The sequence below is a fragment of the Setaria viridis genome, chromosome 7, assembly GCF_005286985.2.
Source record: "Setaria viridis chromosome 7, Setaria_viridis_v4.0, whole genome shotgun sequence".
NCBI lineage: Eukaryota > Viridiplantae > Streptophyta > Magnoliopsida > Poales > Poaceae > Setaria > Setaria viridis.
Genome location: NC_048269.2, coordinates 30044856 through 30062420, shown reverse-complemented (window position 1 = coordinate 30062420; position 17565 = coordinate 30044856). Strand labels below are relative to the sequence as shown.

At 42.9% G+C, this 17565-nt stretch overlaps 1 protein-coding gene, 1 long non-coding RNA gene and 1 pseudogene across 4 annotated transcripts; 2 read left to right on the top strand and 1 right to left on the bottom strand.

Annotated features, from left to right (window-relative positions):
- The first annotated feature begins 3779 nt into the window (after positions 1–3779).
- On the top strand, positions 3780–11611 carry LOC117863594 (cysteine-rich receptor-like protein kinase 8). Of its 3 annotated transcripts, none has more exons than XR_004642258.2 (9): positions 3780–3975; positions 4127–4697; positions 5508–5989; positions 9771–9869; positions 9960–10141; positions 10220–10430; positions 10556–10793; positions 10936–11042; positions 11135–11149. XR_004642258.2 is itself a non-coding variant. In XM_034747395.2 (9 exons), exons 1-9 carry the CDS (start codon positions 3897–3899, stop codon positions 11435–11437), a joined length of 2316 nt encoding a protein of 771 aa, XP_034603286.1. In that variant the 5' UTR covers positions 3784–3896; the 3' UTR covers positions 11438–11611. The 3 variants fall into 3 exon arrangements, 1 of the variants encoding a protein (XP_034603286.1); XR_004642259.2 differs by having other exon boundaries at positions 3781–3975; positions 10924–11042; positions 11135–11156; XM_034747395.2 differs by having other exon boundaries at positions 3784–3975; positions 10892–11042; positions 11135–11611.
- A 632-nt stretch (positions 11612–12243) lies between these two features.
- LOC117863600 (G-type lectin S-receptor-like serine/threonine-protein kinase B120) lies at positions 12244–16554 on the top strand (annotated as a pseudogene).
- Positions 14739–17520, bottom strand: LOC117863602 (uncharacterized). Its single transcript, XR_004642265.2, has 3 exons — positions 16650–17520; positions 15169–15197; positions 14739–15063 (listed from the first exon to the last, which is right to left on the bottom strand). It is a non-coding gene; the product is annotated as an uncharacterized lncRNA (long non-coding RNA).
- Between the last annotated feature and the right edge of the window lie 45 nt (positions 17521–17565).

Below are 17565 nucleotides of genomic sequence, written 5' to 3'. Positions count from 1 at the left end.
CCTTGGATAATTATCAGCATCATAATGAACTTCCGCTTCATGCACAACCATGGCGGAAGGTTGAACATACATAAGGTCACATACCAAGTGCTATGACCACTATTGAACTCTCCGAATGGATTGAATCCATCTGTATTAAACCAAACCGTATGTTCCTTGCATCCTTTTCAAACTCGGGAAATTCTCTATCAACTGTTCTCCACTAGGACCCATCAGCGGGGTGTCTGATCATTTTATCTTGCTTACGTTCTTCTTTGTGCCCACGCATCAACTCCTTATTTCTGAACAAGCGCTTCAACCATGGTACTACAGGGAAATACCACATTACCTTCGTAGGAACTTTCTTCTTGATGGCCTCCCCCTTAACATCACTGGAGTCATCTCGCCTCATCTTATAACGCAGCGCTTTGCACACAGGATAAGCCTCCAATTTCTCGTATTTCTTGCCCCGATAGAGGATACAGTCATTAGACATGCATGCATCTTTTGTACCTCCAAAATTAGAGGGCAGACAATTTTTTTTGCTTCGTACGTTGAGGATGGCAATTCGTTCCCCTCGGGAAGCATGTTCTTCATGATTTTCGTTAACCCTTGTCAGAAACTTCATTTTTTACCTTCCATTGCAGCATTTCCAATGTCGTACCCAATTTTTTGTGCCCTGTTTGCAATCTGGGTATAACAATTTCTTATGATCATCTAATATACGCTCGAACAATTTTGACTCCTTCACATTCAAGCAGTCTTCCTTTGCATCTCGCAACACCTGACCTAGATCATCGAGAGGACCTTCTACCTCACCCATCTCTTCTTCTTCAGCCTCGCCCATTGGAGCATCTGTAAAGGCATTTCCTTCAATCCAGTCAGGAATGTTGTCATCTTCTTCTTCTTCTTCATCATCCATCATAGCTCCTCTTTCCCTATGCTTAGTCCAAATAAAATAGTTAGGCATGAATCCAGAACTATATATGTGGGTGTAAATAGTCTTTCTGGATGAGTAATCCTTCTCATTTTTGTAATTTATGCATGGACAACAAATGAAACCGGACGGCGGTTTGTTGGATTCTGCCTGATTGAGAAAACCATGCAAGCCATTAATGTACTCCATGGAACATTTGTCTGCGTTGTACATCCATTGTCGATCAATCTACAAAATATTACACATGGATTGGTTTTTGAAGTAGAAGCAAATGAATTGAAAAAATTAATCTAATTTTTCTAAATATATACACATGGATTGGTTTTTGAAGTAGAAGCAAATGAATTGAAATACTCAATCTAATTTTTCTCAGTATATACACATGGATTGGTTTTTGAAGTATAAGCAAATGAATTGAAATACTTAATCTAATTTTTCTAAGTATATACACATAGATTGGTTTTTGAAGTACAAGCAAATGAATCGAAATACTTAATCTAATTTTTCTAAGTATATACACGTGAAATGGTTTTTGAAGTATACTATACATGTATCAACGGAGTATGAAGTTTCTAACCTTTAGAACACTTCAATGATTGAAATCCCTAAGAAATGGTCACAAATCTGGCAGCAACTCCCCTATGGCACTATGGATAGTGTGAAGCTCGAGCTGTGGTTAATTAGCTAGAGAATATAGACAAATTCTTAAATTAGCGAGAAATGAACATTATTTCTTATAATTTGACAACGTGATTATCTCTATGTACCATAATTTTGCTCATATTAGCCATAATTTATTTACCTCAAATTTAAAAAGTACTGAACTATGAAATTATTTCTCTAATCTCGTATCAATTTCTTTGACTGGTATGAATAATAGCATCCAAAAATTTGTAGCTTATGAGCTCTAAATAACACATTCATATAAATGAAAATTTTCCCCATTATACCTTATTCTAAACATCACAAATTACTCTAGCTATAAAGCATAAAACTTAGTATACTAACCATGTATCAAGGGAGGATGAAGTTTCTAACCTTTAGAACACTTGAATGAGTGAAATCCCCAAGAAATGATCACAAATCCAGCAAAACCTCCCCCCTATTTCGCCATGGACAGGGTGAAGCTCGAGCTGGAGGATCTGGTTCGGGTTGGAGAAAAAAGGAGGGTATTTATAGAAAGAAAATTAGTACCGGTTGGGGGCAACAACCTATACTAAAGGGGTGCCCTCTAGTACTGGTTGTTGCTCCCAATCGGTACTAGAGGGGGGTACCACACTAGCACCAGTTTGGGGCACCAAGCGGTTGGGGCACCAAGCGGTACTAGAGGGTGCCCCCTTTAGTACCGGTTGTTGCCAGCAACGGTACTAGAGGGTAGGTGGCACTTTATTACCGGTTGTTGCCCCCAACCGGTACTAAAGGGGTCCATGAGGCACGCGCCAGGCAGTATCTGTTGGAACCGGTACTAATGCTAGTATTAGTATCGGTTCCAAATATGAGCGGTATAAATGCTAGGGATAGCAGTGGAAAGTTATAGGTTGAGGATTTTGCTTAATTCCACCTCTAAAGGCTACAGCACCGATTCCTAAGTCTTTACTACGAGCTTCCAAGCTTGTACGGTTTGTCACTTTGCTTTTATTCCATTATCCTTCTTCCACGCTAGCTTGACCGCGAACGCGCGCGCTGACTGGCTGCGCGTCGATCGTCCCACGTCTTCTCCCGTGGTTGTTACGGTCCGGTGGCGCCTTTCTATTGGTCTAGACGACTTTTCGGCGACGCACACAGCTGATGCAACCGCACATCCACAAGTCACCAATACGTCGAAATTCATGAAGCTATGCCATCACGCACAGTTCACGTTCTGGTCCACACGCTTCTTACTTTGTTAGTTCGCTCCTTAAGCAGCCACTCCTGTAAAAGACAAGCCCAAGAACAGGACCTCAGTTGGTTTGTTAGGAGACTTCTTCATTCTTGACCGTCATTTTGATTATTCCTGCCTTGCGTAAAAGTTTTTGCGCTAGCTGTTGTTTTTTTAAGAATCACACGTGCAGACGCAGACGATCACATACACGCACACAACGTTAATCCTATGAGCATCTCCGAAAGACTGAGCCGACAAATTTTGTAGATAGACTGAGCCGACAAATTTTCTAGATTGGCGAAGTCACTACTGGCGCCTCGTTGTGACGGGTACATCGCCTACCACTGAAAAATAGCACCGGTTAAATCTTGGATTAATGCGAGCACAAGTGCCGAGTCGAGGACTCAAACCACACCAGGTTCCACGACAATGAACCTTACCGAGCCTCAGCTCGCTGTGCCAGCTGTTTCTAATCGCACATAAATTGTAACAGTAATGCTAAGACATAGGCGTCCGGACGGGGAAGAAGAATCGGACGCTCCGACATATATTGCAATAGTTAAGTATCGATGTTGCAATTATTATTTTTGCATGTTTCACAGTGAATGTTGCATAAAACATAGTGTTCATGTTACATGAAACATAGTGTTCATGTTGCGGTGGGAATTTTCTATCCCAGAACTGAACGACATATTTTTTCAATGTTACAACTATGTACTTTCGATATTGCAGATCTTGTATTTTGATGTTGCAACGGAGCGTCCGATGGAAAGTTTCCCATCAGGCGCTAGCAGCGTCCAAATTCTAATCCTACTTGGTTAGTATTAATAAGCTCCTGATCAGGAAAGTCCATAAATAGTCATAGGGTATGTCTCGAACACTCCGTGAGTCTTGGTCAATGGTCAATGCACCCAAGTCGTGCATGTACAAACATTACAGAATGGATCGATGGAGTACCAAATAAACGCGTTTGTTAGTCTCAATGAGTAATTGATTCTTCACGGGTATTTATTTCGGCGACCAATATATTATTTTCGAAGACCAATATATATATACAGCGGAGCCATCGCAGAACAAGGGTCGCGGCCCGTGCTCGTCGTCACCGCGATCTCTCGATCAATGGCCTTCTTGGTTCTTCTTGCTGCCAGGCTATTCATGTTAACCGCCCAAGCGGTGGTTCGTGTCGTCGGTGAGCCAGGTTATAAATAATGTATCGCATGCCGCCCTTGAAAAAAAAAATTCCCCTGAATTCATTGATCTTATTACGTTTTTGCTCAAAAAGGACTCCAAATTAAGTTTCTCCCGTTTCATAATTTGGTGTCGTATATGCATATGCATTATGCATGCAGGGACGACGACGACAGCAGGGTTCCTCAGCATCGACTGCGGCCTGGACGGCAGCGGCTACAGGGACGCGATCACCGGTATCGACTACGTCCCTGATGGCCCGTACGTTGACGCCGGCGAGAACCACGTGGTGGCCGCCGAGTACCGGGACGTTTATCGGAAAAGGTACGGCACGCTGCAGAGCTTCCCGCCCGGAAGCGGGAAGCGAAACTGCTACTCGCTGCCCACGGTCGCCGGAGCCAAGTACCTAGTCCGGATGGAGACCTTATACGGGAACTACGATGGCCGGAACAGCTCGTCGTCGTCCATGGAGGAGTACATGTTCGACCTGTACCTGGGGGCTGACTACTGGGAGACCGTCGAAGTCGGATGGAACGTGGCGTACGAGGCAGTCTTCGTGGCGTGGGCGGCCTGGACGCCGGCGTGCCTCGTCGATACCGACCAAGGCACGCCGTTCGTGTCCGTCGTGGAGCTCAGGCCACTCCCGGCAGGGCTCTACCCTACTGTCACACCCGGACTGTCCATGAACCTTCAACGTCGTTCTGGGATGGGGGCAAGCAAGTCATTTACCCGGTAAATTGATTTCTAAGTTTTGTTCTAAGCCAAACTGTCTTAAAATTAAGCAAACATATAAAAAATAATCTTTTTTTTATATTGACATTTATGACATAGAATTAATATTATTATATTTATCATGAAATGTATTTTCATAGTATAGTTATTTGCTATCGTAGGTGTGTGCTACTCTTCTCTATAAAATTGGTTAAACTTAAGAATGTTTAACTTAAGATAAAATTAGAAACCAACTTATCTTGAGATATAGGGAGTACTTTATTTTGATCACAAGTTTTTATAAATTCTCAACAATGATGGCTATATTTAATTGAAAATTTAGGTACCATATGAGGGCCACATGTCATACTTGTACACTAGTGCTGTCGTAATAGGAGGTCCCATGAATTGCCACATAGATGATTTTGGTAGAAAAACCATTCAATAATTTAAGTTGTCTCCTACAATGGTTAAGGAGTTTATAAGGTGGCAACAGCAAGTTTATAAGGAGGTGACAGCCACTAAGTTCTGTCTTCTCCGTATCGTAAAAAGTTCTGCGTAGAATTGAACATAACCTATTGAAACCGACCGATGATAAGTACCAATATACTTGCAACCTTTCTTATTACTGATAGGGGCATACCCAAGCAACCTCATGTCGCTAATAATTTGATCACGTCAAAATTCGGTTTGGTTGGTTCAGTCTAAAACCAAGCAAATCTAGAATATATGAGACCGTAAAAAAACCTTCAAATTATAATAACTAGAAAGTGCACCATAGCGTCACCAAACAACCTTTGAATGGTCTTTTTTCATGAATTTTTTGTTTAGATTTCCATACGATGAATACGATCGTTTTTGGTGGCCAATGCCTGAAGATTACCCGCATTGGGCGAACTTGTCGACTGAGATGACTATCCAGCCGGACCCCAGCTTCGCCGAGCCCTTGTCTATTCTCCAGACAGCAGTTTCGGCGACCGGGAATGACATGGTGCTCACCACCACCGGGTTAGGGAGTCCACGATACAAGACGACCTACTCCTTCATGGGGTTCATACATTTCGCCGACTTTCAGAATGCTCAGCTCCGACAGTTTGACATATACTTCAACGGCGAAAAACAGGGGCCCTCATACACCTCATCATTCCTGGTTGCTTCATGCATCTATAACCCAACGGCATACAAAGCTGTCAATCGCACATACAACATCATCCTCGTCGCCACCACCAAGTCTGTGCTGCCGCCGATGATCAACGCTATCGAGATCTACAATATCATCCCAAACAGCAATCCAATAACATTCTCTGATGACTGTAAGTCCTCTACATTATATTTTCCAATGATATTTTTCAAAATAATATTGGTGTCATTGTTATATATGCATGGCGCTTGAAACTACAATTAATTTATGAATGAAAACAAGACTCAACCATTAGTTCAGTCCAGTATATTTCTCCCTGAAATTTCTAAATCAAACAAAAGCAAACTTATGCTGGAAGATTTGATTTGAAATGGAGACAAACATAGCTAGTATCTTGATTATTCAAGAAAAATCCCATTCAACTGTAAGGACTGAGATGCCCTAAGAGCAGGGGTGGTTAAAGTGGCTTCTAAAAATCTAGGGCTCAACCAATTATAAAAACCTATAGAAATTCTATTTGGATGTGAAATAAGATAGCATTTGTGTTTTCCATTTTTATCACTATAATAAAGTTTTACACCCTAGGTTCAAATCCTACAAACTACATATGATATATAGCGACATGCACTGCAATCTATAATTAATTGTTCACTCAAGAATTGTTGTTGTTCGTATGTTGTGCACGAATTTTATTTGTATCTGTTGTAGTCTCGCTAGAAACAGCTATGTATCTAATGCCCGGCAGTTAATTTTTTTTTTAGTTATTTCCTCGAATCTCTCTACCTCTCTCAAATTACGAAGTTTCATATTGCAACCAAAAGTGACATTTCAAAATACTTAGTGCTTCCAATGTAACAAGATATTTTATTTTTAAAAAATATTAGACAAAATCACACGAAAAATAACTAATAAAAACCGTTTCAACCGGCTATAGCTGCCTACACACACGTAAACCAGGCCGCTGCTACCTACCGCTGTTTCAGCTACCGTCGGATGAAGTGGTGGTAATAGGCTACCGCCGTTTGAAACGGTGGTAGACTGCTCCACCGCAATCCAAACCTCCAACCGCCATTTCAACTTGCGGTAGCGCCGTTACCGTCGTTTCAACTGACAGCATATAGGTCCATTTCTGCAAATTTTTCGATCGCCTATTTATTTCTGCAAAGGCGTAAAATAATAAAAAAATTGCGCCAAGCACCTTTTTCATTAGGTAGTGATGGGTCTTTCAAAAATATAGAAATCCAACCATTTTGCGCACGGGTCAAACTCAAATCCTTGCTTTTCAAGTGATGGAAGTGGGTAATCAGAACTACACGGCCTCCAACGTCACGTTACCAAGGATGGCACGTGACGGGTCATATGCATGCATGCTCCAAGGTTGAATTGTTTCAAGCTTCAAATTGAATTGTTATGAGTATGAGGACGAATTGCTTGTCACGTTATGAATTATTGCATTAGGTAGTGCGTTGAAGTTTCATTCTCACAGGGACGGGATTGAGTGAATTATTGCAGACTTTCCCATCCTACATTTCTCCGCGTGTTGAACATGCGAGAGCCACGTTTTGATTTGACGCCTTGAGTCAGGAAGATAATCCAAACTCCAAAGTATGCATCTATTTCTCACGGTCGAACTGGCTATATGCTACTGTCTTCACACTTCAGAGGCAACCAATAACCAGGAGAGAAGCTAATGGACATGGCCAACCTTCATGTTTTCTTCCTCCTATTCTTGATCCTGAGTTCTTTCTGCGAGTCCAAGCCCAACGACCGGCTAACACAAGCAACCTCACTCTCCCCTGGCAACATGCTCATCTCTGAGGGGCGAGTCTCTGCTCTCGGCTTTTTCTCCCCAATCAACTCCAGCAAGAGTTTATACCTTGGAATCTGGTACCACAACATCCCCGACCCCGAGCGCACCGTCGTGTGGGTCGCCAATCGTGACAGCCCAATCTCCAACTCTTCATTGGTGAAGCTCACCGTCACCAATACTTCAGAGCTGGTGTTGAAAAATCAAAGATGAGACCTGAGCTTGGCTATTGGCGGGGGCCAAAGATCTAGCGATTCTTCTATCACGCGAGTAGTCCCATTTTGGCCCCCTTTTGCCTTTTCCTTTTGTATTTCATTTTCTCCCCGATCTGTCGGGTTTTTCTCTGTTTTTTCCTACTCTATCAATGAAATAGGCACCGCCTCGTGCCCGTTCGTTAAAAAAAAAAAGAGCTGGTGTTGTTCGACTCCGATGGCCGCACTCTTTGGATGACGGCGAACACCACCACCACTGGAGGTCCTGGAGCCGTTGCGGTTCTACTCGACACAGGTAACTTTGTGCTCCGGTTGCTCAACGGCACAGACATATGGCAAAGCATGGATCATCCCACCGACACCATACTTCCAAGCACGAGGATCTTGCTGAGCTACAAGCCACAGGTGGTTGGACGCCTCGTTGCTTGGAAGGGTCCTGATGATCCATCTAGTGGGGACTTCTCCTTAGGCATGGATCCCAGCTCGAACCTTCAAATCTTCATCTGGAAGGGGAGTCTGCCGTACAAGCGCCTCTATGTTGTTAACGAAGTGTCAGTATCCGGCGGCACGTACCAGAGCAACACTACCTCTGTCATGTCCCAGCTTCTGTACTACAGGGGGGATGAGTTCTACTACTCCTACACAGTCTCTGATGGATCACCTTACACACGCATCTTGCTTGACTACAGAGGCAACTTGAGCCTCCTGAGCTGGAACAACACCACCTTGTCTTGGACACTTGCTTCTGATAGCCCCAGAGGCTGTGACCTCTATGCCTCGTGTGGCCCGTTCGGTTACTGCGACATGGCTGCTGCCCCAAAATGCCGGTGCCCTGATGGGTTCGAGCTCTTAGACAGTCTCAACTTCTCCAGAGGATGCAAGCGAAAGGAAGCGCTAAGATGTGGAAAGGAGAACTATTTCACGACCATGCCTAATATGAAGGTCCCTGACAAATTTTTGCACATTAGGAATAAAAGCTTCGACGAGTGTGCATCCGAGTGCACGAGAAATTGCTCGTGTGTGGCATATGCCTACGCCAACCTAAGCAATGTTGGCACTACGGGCGACACATCGAGGTGTTTGGTTTGGACAGGAGATCTCATCGACACGGAGAAGGCCAGCTTTGCAGAGAACTTGTACATCAGGCTTGGCGAATCTCCTGGTATGCACGTTCCAGTACATCTCATCTTAATTTCTTTTCCAGGAAGTGACATTTGTGCTCAGTGTGTCAATATTCCACATCATCAGTCAACACGGGCCGCTCTAAGTTTGTGAGATGCTAGTAAGTTTGAGAATGCTCCAAAATGTTTTAGAAAAAATCCCAATGAGTATTTTTTTTCCAGTATCCTCTTTCTCAACAAGCCCTAAAATCACAACAGGCTCTAAATGAATTTTGAAACATAACTATTTGACATCAAATAAGCCATAACAGTATACCATATGTCTTTGTGTTTGTTTGGACTCCAACAAAGTAGCAAAAAAAAAAAGAAGTTTAACTGGATACAACTAGACTGATCTTACCATGATATCAAAAGCCCAATCAGTAATATCCACGGGATATCTGTTTGGGTGATAATTAGGTTTCCTGAATGTTCACAGGCCCACCTTTAAGAGGTAAAGATTTCATAGATCAGTTATGGAACCCTGTGCGTAGTAAACCCACACATTACATAAAAAAGGTACACTCACACAATTGCAAGAGACGCTTTATGCCTTCGATGGAAGCATGGCTAGATGACTTGTAATACAAAGTTGTTCTTTGCTTTCCCTTCTTTCTGTTAGTTTTGCTCAGTCGTTTTTAGACTTCCTTCCTTTCTGATTTGTAATCGTGAACTCTTTGTAATCTCCTTTTCCTTTCAATATATTAATCAGTGGGGCTGCGCCCCTCCTGTTCTTTTAAAAAAAAATCTGACAGGATACATTTCCGTGTACAGTTCAAAAGAAGAGCAATTTGCTGAAGATTTTACTCCCAATTACAGCATGTCTGCTGCTAGTCGCATTCGGAGCCCTCGTCTGCGCATGTAAAAGAAGAGGTACAAAGAAAAGAACCCTCATGCTCCTTTACCGTGTGATGAGGAAAGGAAAAAAAGGAATCCATTGATGTTTGTAGTTTCTACCACCAGGCCAACGCCAAAAGAAGAAAGTTCAGAAGAGAATAATGCTAGACTACTTGAATTATGCGGATGAAGCTGGGGATAAGAATATAGAGTTCCCATTTATTAGCTTTGAAAACATTGTCACAGCAACGAACAATTTCTCTGATTGTAATATGCTTGGGCAAGGAGGTTTCGGCAAAGTATATAAGGTACTAGTAAAAAGGTTTACCTGGAAAACTATATTATCAGAAATAAAAAATCTGAATATCTGCATGATGAAATTGTAGGGAATGTTGGAAGGCACCGAGGAAGTAGCCGTCAAGAGACTTAGCAAGGGTTCTGGGCAAGGGACAGAGGAGTTCAGAAATGAAGTAGTCTTGATTGCAAAGTTGCAGCACAGGAACCTAGTTAAGCTTATTGGTTGTTGTATTCATGAAGATGAGAAGCTGTTAGTTTATGAGTACTTGCCCAACAAAAGCTTAGATTACTTCCTCTTTGGTACATCCTATTTCAAAATTTTCATATTGTTAATAAAAACTGATAAGTGTTTCTTTCAAAAAAATCCAACAAGTAAATGTGCACATACCCTTCTGATATTCTTTGTTTCCTGCTATTCTTATTAGACGCTACAAGAAAATCAGTGCTTCAGTGGCTGACAAGGTTCAAGATAATCCAGAGAGTCGCTAGAGGAATGATGTATCTCCATCAGGACTCAAGGTTAACTATAATCCATAGAGATCTGAAAGCAAGCAACATCTTGTTAGATAAGGAGATGAGCCCAAAGATATCAGATTTTGGCATGGCTAGGATATTCTGTGGTGACCAGCTCCAAGCAAATACTAACCGAGTTGTAGGAACATAGTAAGTGACTCCTGCACTGCCAACTTTTCAGATAGATTTGATTTCCTTACAGTTACAAAAATATGCAATCCTTTTGGTAAAATCATTTGCATGCACAGTGGTTACATGTCTCCTGAATATGCGATGCAAGGTACGTTTTCAGTGAAGTCTGACACCTACAGCTTTGGTGTTCTAATGTTGGAGATTGTAAGTGGTTTAAAGATCAGCTCACCACATCTTATCATGGATTTTCCTAACCTTATAGCATATGTAAGTACTGGGAGATCCTCAGAATTCAGAACGGCAACAGTACACACAGGAAACAAAATATGAGCTGACTGTGAAATTATGTCAATGTTCAGGCATGGAACTTGTGGAAAGATGGGACAATAGAAGATTTGGTAGACTCATCTGTAGTGGAGGATTGCTCCCTCCATGAAGTTTCACGATGCATCCACATAGCACTCTTGTGTGTTCAAGACAGGCCGAACTGCAGGCCACTCATGTCGGAGGTTGTGCTCATGCTAGAGAACAAAACGGCCTCACTTCCAACACCGAAGCAACCTGTATATTTTGCACTTGGGGACTACGAACCTGGAAAGTCCGGTGATAACAGAGAACCGTCCATAAATGACATGAGCCTCACTACACTAGAGGGCCGCTAGATGCTTGCTTCTTTTACATCTCTGGAGAGCACAAACCCCACCTGAATTATTCATTGCAAAACTGTGTATGGACAAGTGAATTTCTTCTTGTTAGGTGGCTGTGAGCTTATCATGTGTGTAACACTGGATTTGATTGGACGGATAAAAATTTGTGAATGATATTGTAGTGAGTGATACCAATGGTATTCATTCCAGACAATGCATTTTAATTCCAAATGAGGCGGTCCACCTTTCTCTTCAGTTGCTCGCCGGGGTAGCCGCGCACCGCACAGGCGCACAGGCGCGTGACGGCAGCTCCAGCCTTCAGGCGCTGTTGCTTGTCTGGCTCCCGGCACTGCTTAGTATTACAGTTCCAGCCTCCGGCTGATTAAAGCACACGAGAAAGCATGCCCACACTGCCACTTTGCCACCGCCGACCTGACCGTGGCCTGGTTGGCACCGGGGCAGGGGCCGAACAATGCGATGCGCGCACCCGATCGAGAGAGACCAAAGGATCCAAGAACGTATCCAGCGCGGTCCATGTCTCGTGCTTTTGGAGCCTACTGATGATGTTCTAATAATCGTTGTACGGCCTACTGAATTCAGTGTTCTGCGGCATCCAGCGTCAGCATAATCTTGCTACCTGTAAGCCGTTCCAGTGCGGCGCGCCTGGCCGGTTGCCCGATCCCTGCCCGTGCGGCCACGACGTGTGACCAACGAAGTCGTCGTCGTCGGAGACGATCAATGTGGTCACCGGCTTGGCTGTCTAGGCGTTTGTGAAGATCTGAAAGGAAGGTGTTGCCAGTCTATTTGGACTTGGAATCCCGTGCGCATATATTGGACTTGGGATCTTCCAAGAAGCCACCTTTGACTTCCCGGACCACGTTCTTGAGCACAAAGTCGTCGGATACCATTTGAGTTACCTACCACTAAACTGATGCTAGTCCGACCTGCTCGTTGGTTCGTTGTTAGTATAGGTTCTCTAGCTCCTTCTTCATCTGTTAAGTCTCTGAACATCCTTGTTAGTATAGGTTCGCCATCATCCTTACGCTTGATGAAAGCCACGTTTTGATTTGTCAGACAGAAAAACCAGTTCCACACGTCTCCAGTCCAACTTTTATTCTTCATATACATACTACACGCCATGTTCTTCACACTGCTTCATAGTAGTTCATCGGCCAACGAGGAGCAGAGGCCTCATGATGGATATGGTGTATATTCCCACCTTCATCCTCGTATTCTTTAGTTCTCTCTGCCAATCCAACGACCAGCTAACACAAGCAAAGCCACTCTTCCTCAAAGACAAGCTCGTTTCAGAGGGCGGGGACTTTGCTCTTGGTTTCTTCTCCCCAACCAATTCGAGTCGCAAGTTATACATCGGAATTTGGTACAACAGTATCCCAGAACCCACCGTGGTGTGGGTCGCCAACCGTGACAACCCAATCAACTCCCCTTCATCAGCGAAGCTCGCCATCACCAACAATTCAGAGTTAGTGTTGTCAGATTCCCAAGGCCGAAGTATTTGGAAGACGAACAACACAAGGGAAGGTGCTTTTTGCGGTAATACTCAACTCCGGAAACTTTGTCCTTCGGTTACCAAACGGCAGGGACATATGGCAAAGCTTTGATCACCCGACCGACACAACGCTTCCAACCATGAGGCTTCTCCTGAGCTACAAAGCACAGTCGGCGGCAACACGCTTCTTTGCTTGGAAGGGCCCTGATGATCCATCAACCGGTGATATCTCTTGCGGCACGGATCCCACCTTGAACCTTCAGATGTTCATTTGGAACAGGACTTTGCCGTACATCCGTTTCTCTATTGTTAATGGTGTTTCAGTATTCGGTGGCACATACCAGATCAACGGTAGCTCCATCGTCATGTACGAAGAGACGATCAACACAAGGGACGAGCTATACTATAAGTACACAGTCTCACCTGGCTCACCCTACACGCGTATTTCATTAGACTACACAGGCAAGTTGAGGTTGCTGATTTGGAGCAGCACCGCATCGTCATGGGCAGTCATCTTTGAGCGTCCGACGGCTGATTGTGATCTCTATGCCTCTTGTGGCCCGTTCGGCTATTGCGACCACACAGAGGCAATCCCGACTTGCCACTGCCCTGACGGTTTCGAGGTTGTCGACCAGCTCAACTTCTCGAGAGGATGCCGGAGAAAGGAAGCGATAAAATGTGGAAAGGAGAGCTATTTCACAACCATGCCTAATATGAAGGTCCCTGACAAGTTCTTGCACATTAGGAATAGAAGCTTCGACCAATGTGCATCCGAGTGCACAAGGAATTGCTCGTGTGTGGCATATGCCTACGCCAACCTAAGCAATGCTGGCACTATGGGCGACACATCGAGGTGTTTGGTTTGGACAGGGGATCTCATCGACATGGAGAAGGCCAGCTTTGCAGAGAATTTGTACATCCGGCTAGGTGAATCCCCTGGTACGCTTCATCCTTCTTTCCTGGATGTGAAGGTAGTGCTCGCTCAAAGGCTACTTGTAAGATCCTAGTAAGACGAACAATTCTGGATTTATTTCAAATTTGTTCAAGTCCTTAATGGATTTTAAAACAAAACAAGATTTGGCATCAAATAAACCATACACCATACCATATCTCCTAACATGTGCTGAAGTAGCCCAAAGAAAAACAAGAAGTTTAACAACTACCAGATTCACTTTCGTTTGCAGCAGCAAATTATGTATGAGCATTAAAGATGACGTCCCAATCCATTTTGCTGGTGTTGTTTTTTTTCCATTTGTTGTATTATGCTCAGTCTGAGTTTCATCTTCTTTTTAATATAATTGACAACTCTCCTACATAGTTCGTTTAAAAAAAAACTGACTGAATGCCATGATATCAAAAAAACCCAATCAGTACTGTCCGTGAGGCAATCGTAAGTCGTAATAGGTTCTTGAATATTCACAGGTCCATCTTTTTAGAGGTAAAGTATTCACTGATCAGTCAGAGAACCCCTGCAAAGGAAACTCACACAACTGCAAGCAATCCTTGATGCAGTGAATTCTAACGGGATACACTTCCATGTACAGATCAAAAGAAGAGCAATTTGCTGAAGATTTTACTCCCAGTTATAGCATGTCTTATGCTATTCGCATTGGTAGCCCTTGTCTGGATATGTAAAAGCAGAGGTACATAGAAAAGAACCCTCGTTTTAAAAAAAATTCTATATTAATGTGTGTAAGTGATGAAGGAAAGAAAAGGAATCCATTGATGTTTCTATTCAGGCAAACTGCAAAAGAAGAAAGTTCAAAAGAGAACGATGCTAGAATACATGAGTTCTACAGATGAAGCTGGGGACAAGAATATAGAGTTCCCATTTATTAGCTTTGAAAACATTGTCACAGCAACGGACAATTTCTCTGCCCACAATATGCTTGGGCAAGGAGGTTTTGGCAAAGTATACAAGGTACTAGTAAAAAGTTTTACATTGAAAATTACATTAGTGGAAATATTTCTGATTCTGAATGATTAAATTGTAGGGAATGTTGGAAGGAACCAAGGAAGTAGCCGTCAAGAGACTTAGCGAAGGTTCTGGGCAAGGCACCGAGGAGTTTAGAAATGAAGTAGTCTTGATTTCGAAGTTGCAGCACAAGAACCTAGTTAAGCTGCTCGGTTGCTGTATTCTTGAAGATGAGAAGCTGTTAGTTTATGAGTACTTGGATTACTTCCTCTTCGGTACATCCTACTTCAAAAATTTTCTAAATAATAAATTTGCACATACCCTTCTGATATACCTTGTTCCATCAGACTCTGCAAGAAAAGCAATGCTTCAGTGGCCAACAAGGTTCAAGATAATCCAGGGGGTAGCAAGAGGAATTATGTACCTCCATCAGGACTCAAGATTCACTATAATCCATAGAGATCTCAAAGCAAGCAACATTTTATTGGATAAAGAGATGAGCCCTAAGATATCAGATTTCCGTATGGCTAGAATATTCTGTGGTGATCAGCACCATGCAAATACTAACAGGGTTGTAGGGACATAGTAAGTAATAACTCGTGCATTCTCAAATTATTCAGAGGGAATTTATCTTCTTGCACTTATTCAAATTATGCAGACCTCATGTACTGATGACTCGTTTGGTCTCGTTTGTACAGTGGTTCATGTCCCTTGAATATGCAATGGAAGGTATATTTTCGGTCAAGTCTGACACCTACAGCTTTGGTGTTCTACTATTGGAGATTGTGAGTGGATTAAAGATCAGCTCACCACATCTTGTCATGGATTTTCCTAATCTGATAGTCTATGTAAGTTTTCGCGATGCTCTCAATCCAGTACCACAACCCAGTAACTGAATATTAGGTCACAGGAAAAAAATCTCTATTCAGGCATGGAACTTATGGAAAGATGGGAAAACAGAAGATTTGGTGGACCCATCTGTTAAGGAGAACTGTTCCTTCGATGAAGTTTCACGATGCATCCACATAGGACTTTTGTGCGCTCAAGACAATCCGAACTGTAGGCCACTCATGTCAACAGTTGTGCTCATGCTAGAAAGTAAAACCACACCACTCCCAATACCACTGCACCCTGTGTATTTTGCAAGCAGGGACGCCGAACCTGGAAGAAGCAGCTACAATAGGGTGCTGTCCTTGAATGACATGAGTCTCACGGTTCTTGAAGGCCGTTAGATGTTCAATTACTACTTCTTCGCAACGCAGGTTTTGTAAACTTGCAACAGTGTAAGAGTCTCAGCTTAACTGTACATTGATAAGTGAATTCTAATGGTTGAGGGTGTGTGGAACATTGACTGCAAATGTTTTGATATTTATATTGATTACACGCCATTTCAGGTAAGGCATTCCTTTTATAAGAGTATAATGAAGCCTGCTTTTATCTTCAGTTGCTCACAGGTTTCGATATTATATTCATAAGAGAAGACTATCCAATCTCTTTGTTGCAGTACCTTGTTATGTTCTAGATTCTCGAATGAATTATTTCCCATAAGACATGAGATAGCTCCCAGTGAGCATTTTACTGGTTGACTTGCATATTTTGTAATAGTTCGGACTATGTCTGTCTTGTTTGGTTATTTCTATATAGACTTGAAGAACACAACACCAAGTTCAGGGGGCAAACTGTAACAGGTTCAGAGTTGTTTTGGCATTGCTGCAGACTTACAGAATCTAATCTGGCGACCAACCCGTAGAATTATTTCATTGCAAACATGGAACAGAGACCCAGAGTAGCAGTACTAGTACCTGGTCTCATAACGGCGACCATCGCGAGCATGGCGCCGAATCTCCGCGGACAGATCGGTGTTAATTTTACCATGAGTGACACCAGTAGACCTTGCGCTGAGACAGCAGCACACCACGAAAGGATCCATCTCAGGAGGTGTTTTCAGCAATAATAAAATTGTGAAGACGATTACACCACGAACTGGTTGGTAATCAAGTGAAGACGATTGCATATGGGTTTCGTAATCCATGCTATCAAGTGATGGAAGTGGGTAATCAGAACGACAGGATCTCCAACGCCACGCGCGTTGGCAAGGATATATGGCGCATGACAGGGTCATATGCATGCTCCAAGGTTGATTTGTTTCGAGCTTCAAATTGAATCGTTACGAGTATCACAGTATCAGGATGAAGTGTTTATCAGGATATGAATTATTGCATTAGGTGGTGCGTTGAAGTTTCATTCTCGCCCTATCTTTCCAGTTTCCACGGACGGGGACGTGATTGGATTATTGCAGACTTTTCCGTCCTGCATTATTTCTCCTCGTCTTTATTATGTGAGAGCCACATTTCGATTTGACTCCTTGAGTCAGACAGATAGTCCAAACTCTAAAGTATACCTCTCTTTCTCACAGTTACTCGTTTAGGATTTTCTATGTACATATGCACCTATAAAAACCAAAACAAATAAACAATAACCAATGGAATTATTGTTGCGCTATCAGCTAATGTACGGCGCTTTGGCCTGTCCTTGCTGTCTGTCAGCGCTGGCAGATTTTGCAGGCCTAAGTCCACTGGTTGGAACTCCATTTTTTGAAAAGAACAGGAGGGGTAAGCACCTATTGATTATATATTGAAACTATTAAGGACAAAAACCAGTCTGGAAAGAGAACCAACAAGGAAAAAGGAAAAGAAGAAAAAAAAGACTAAACTAAGA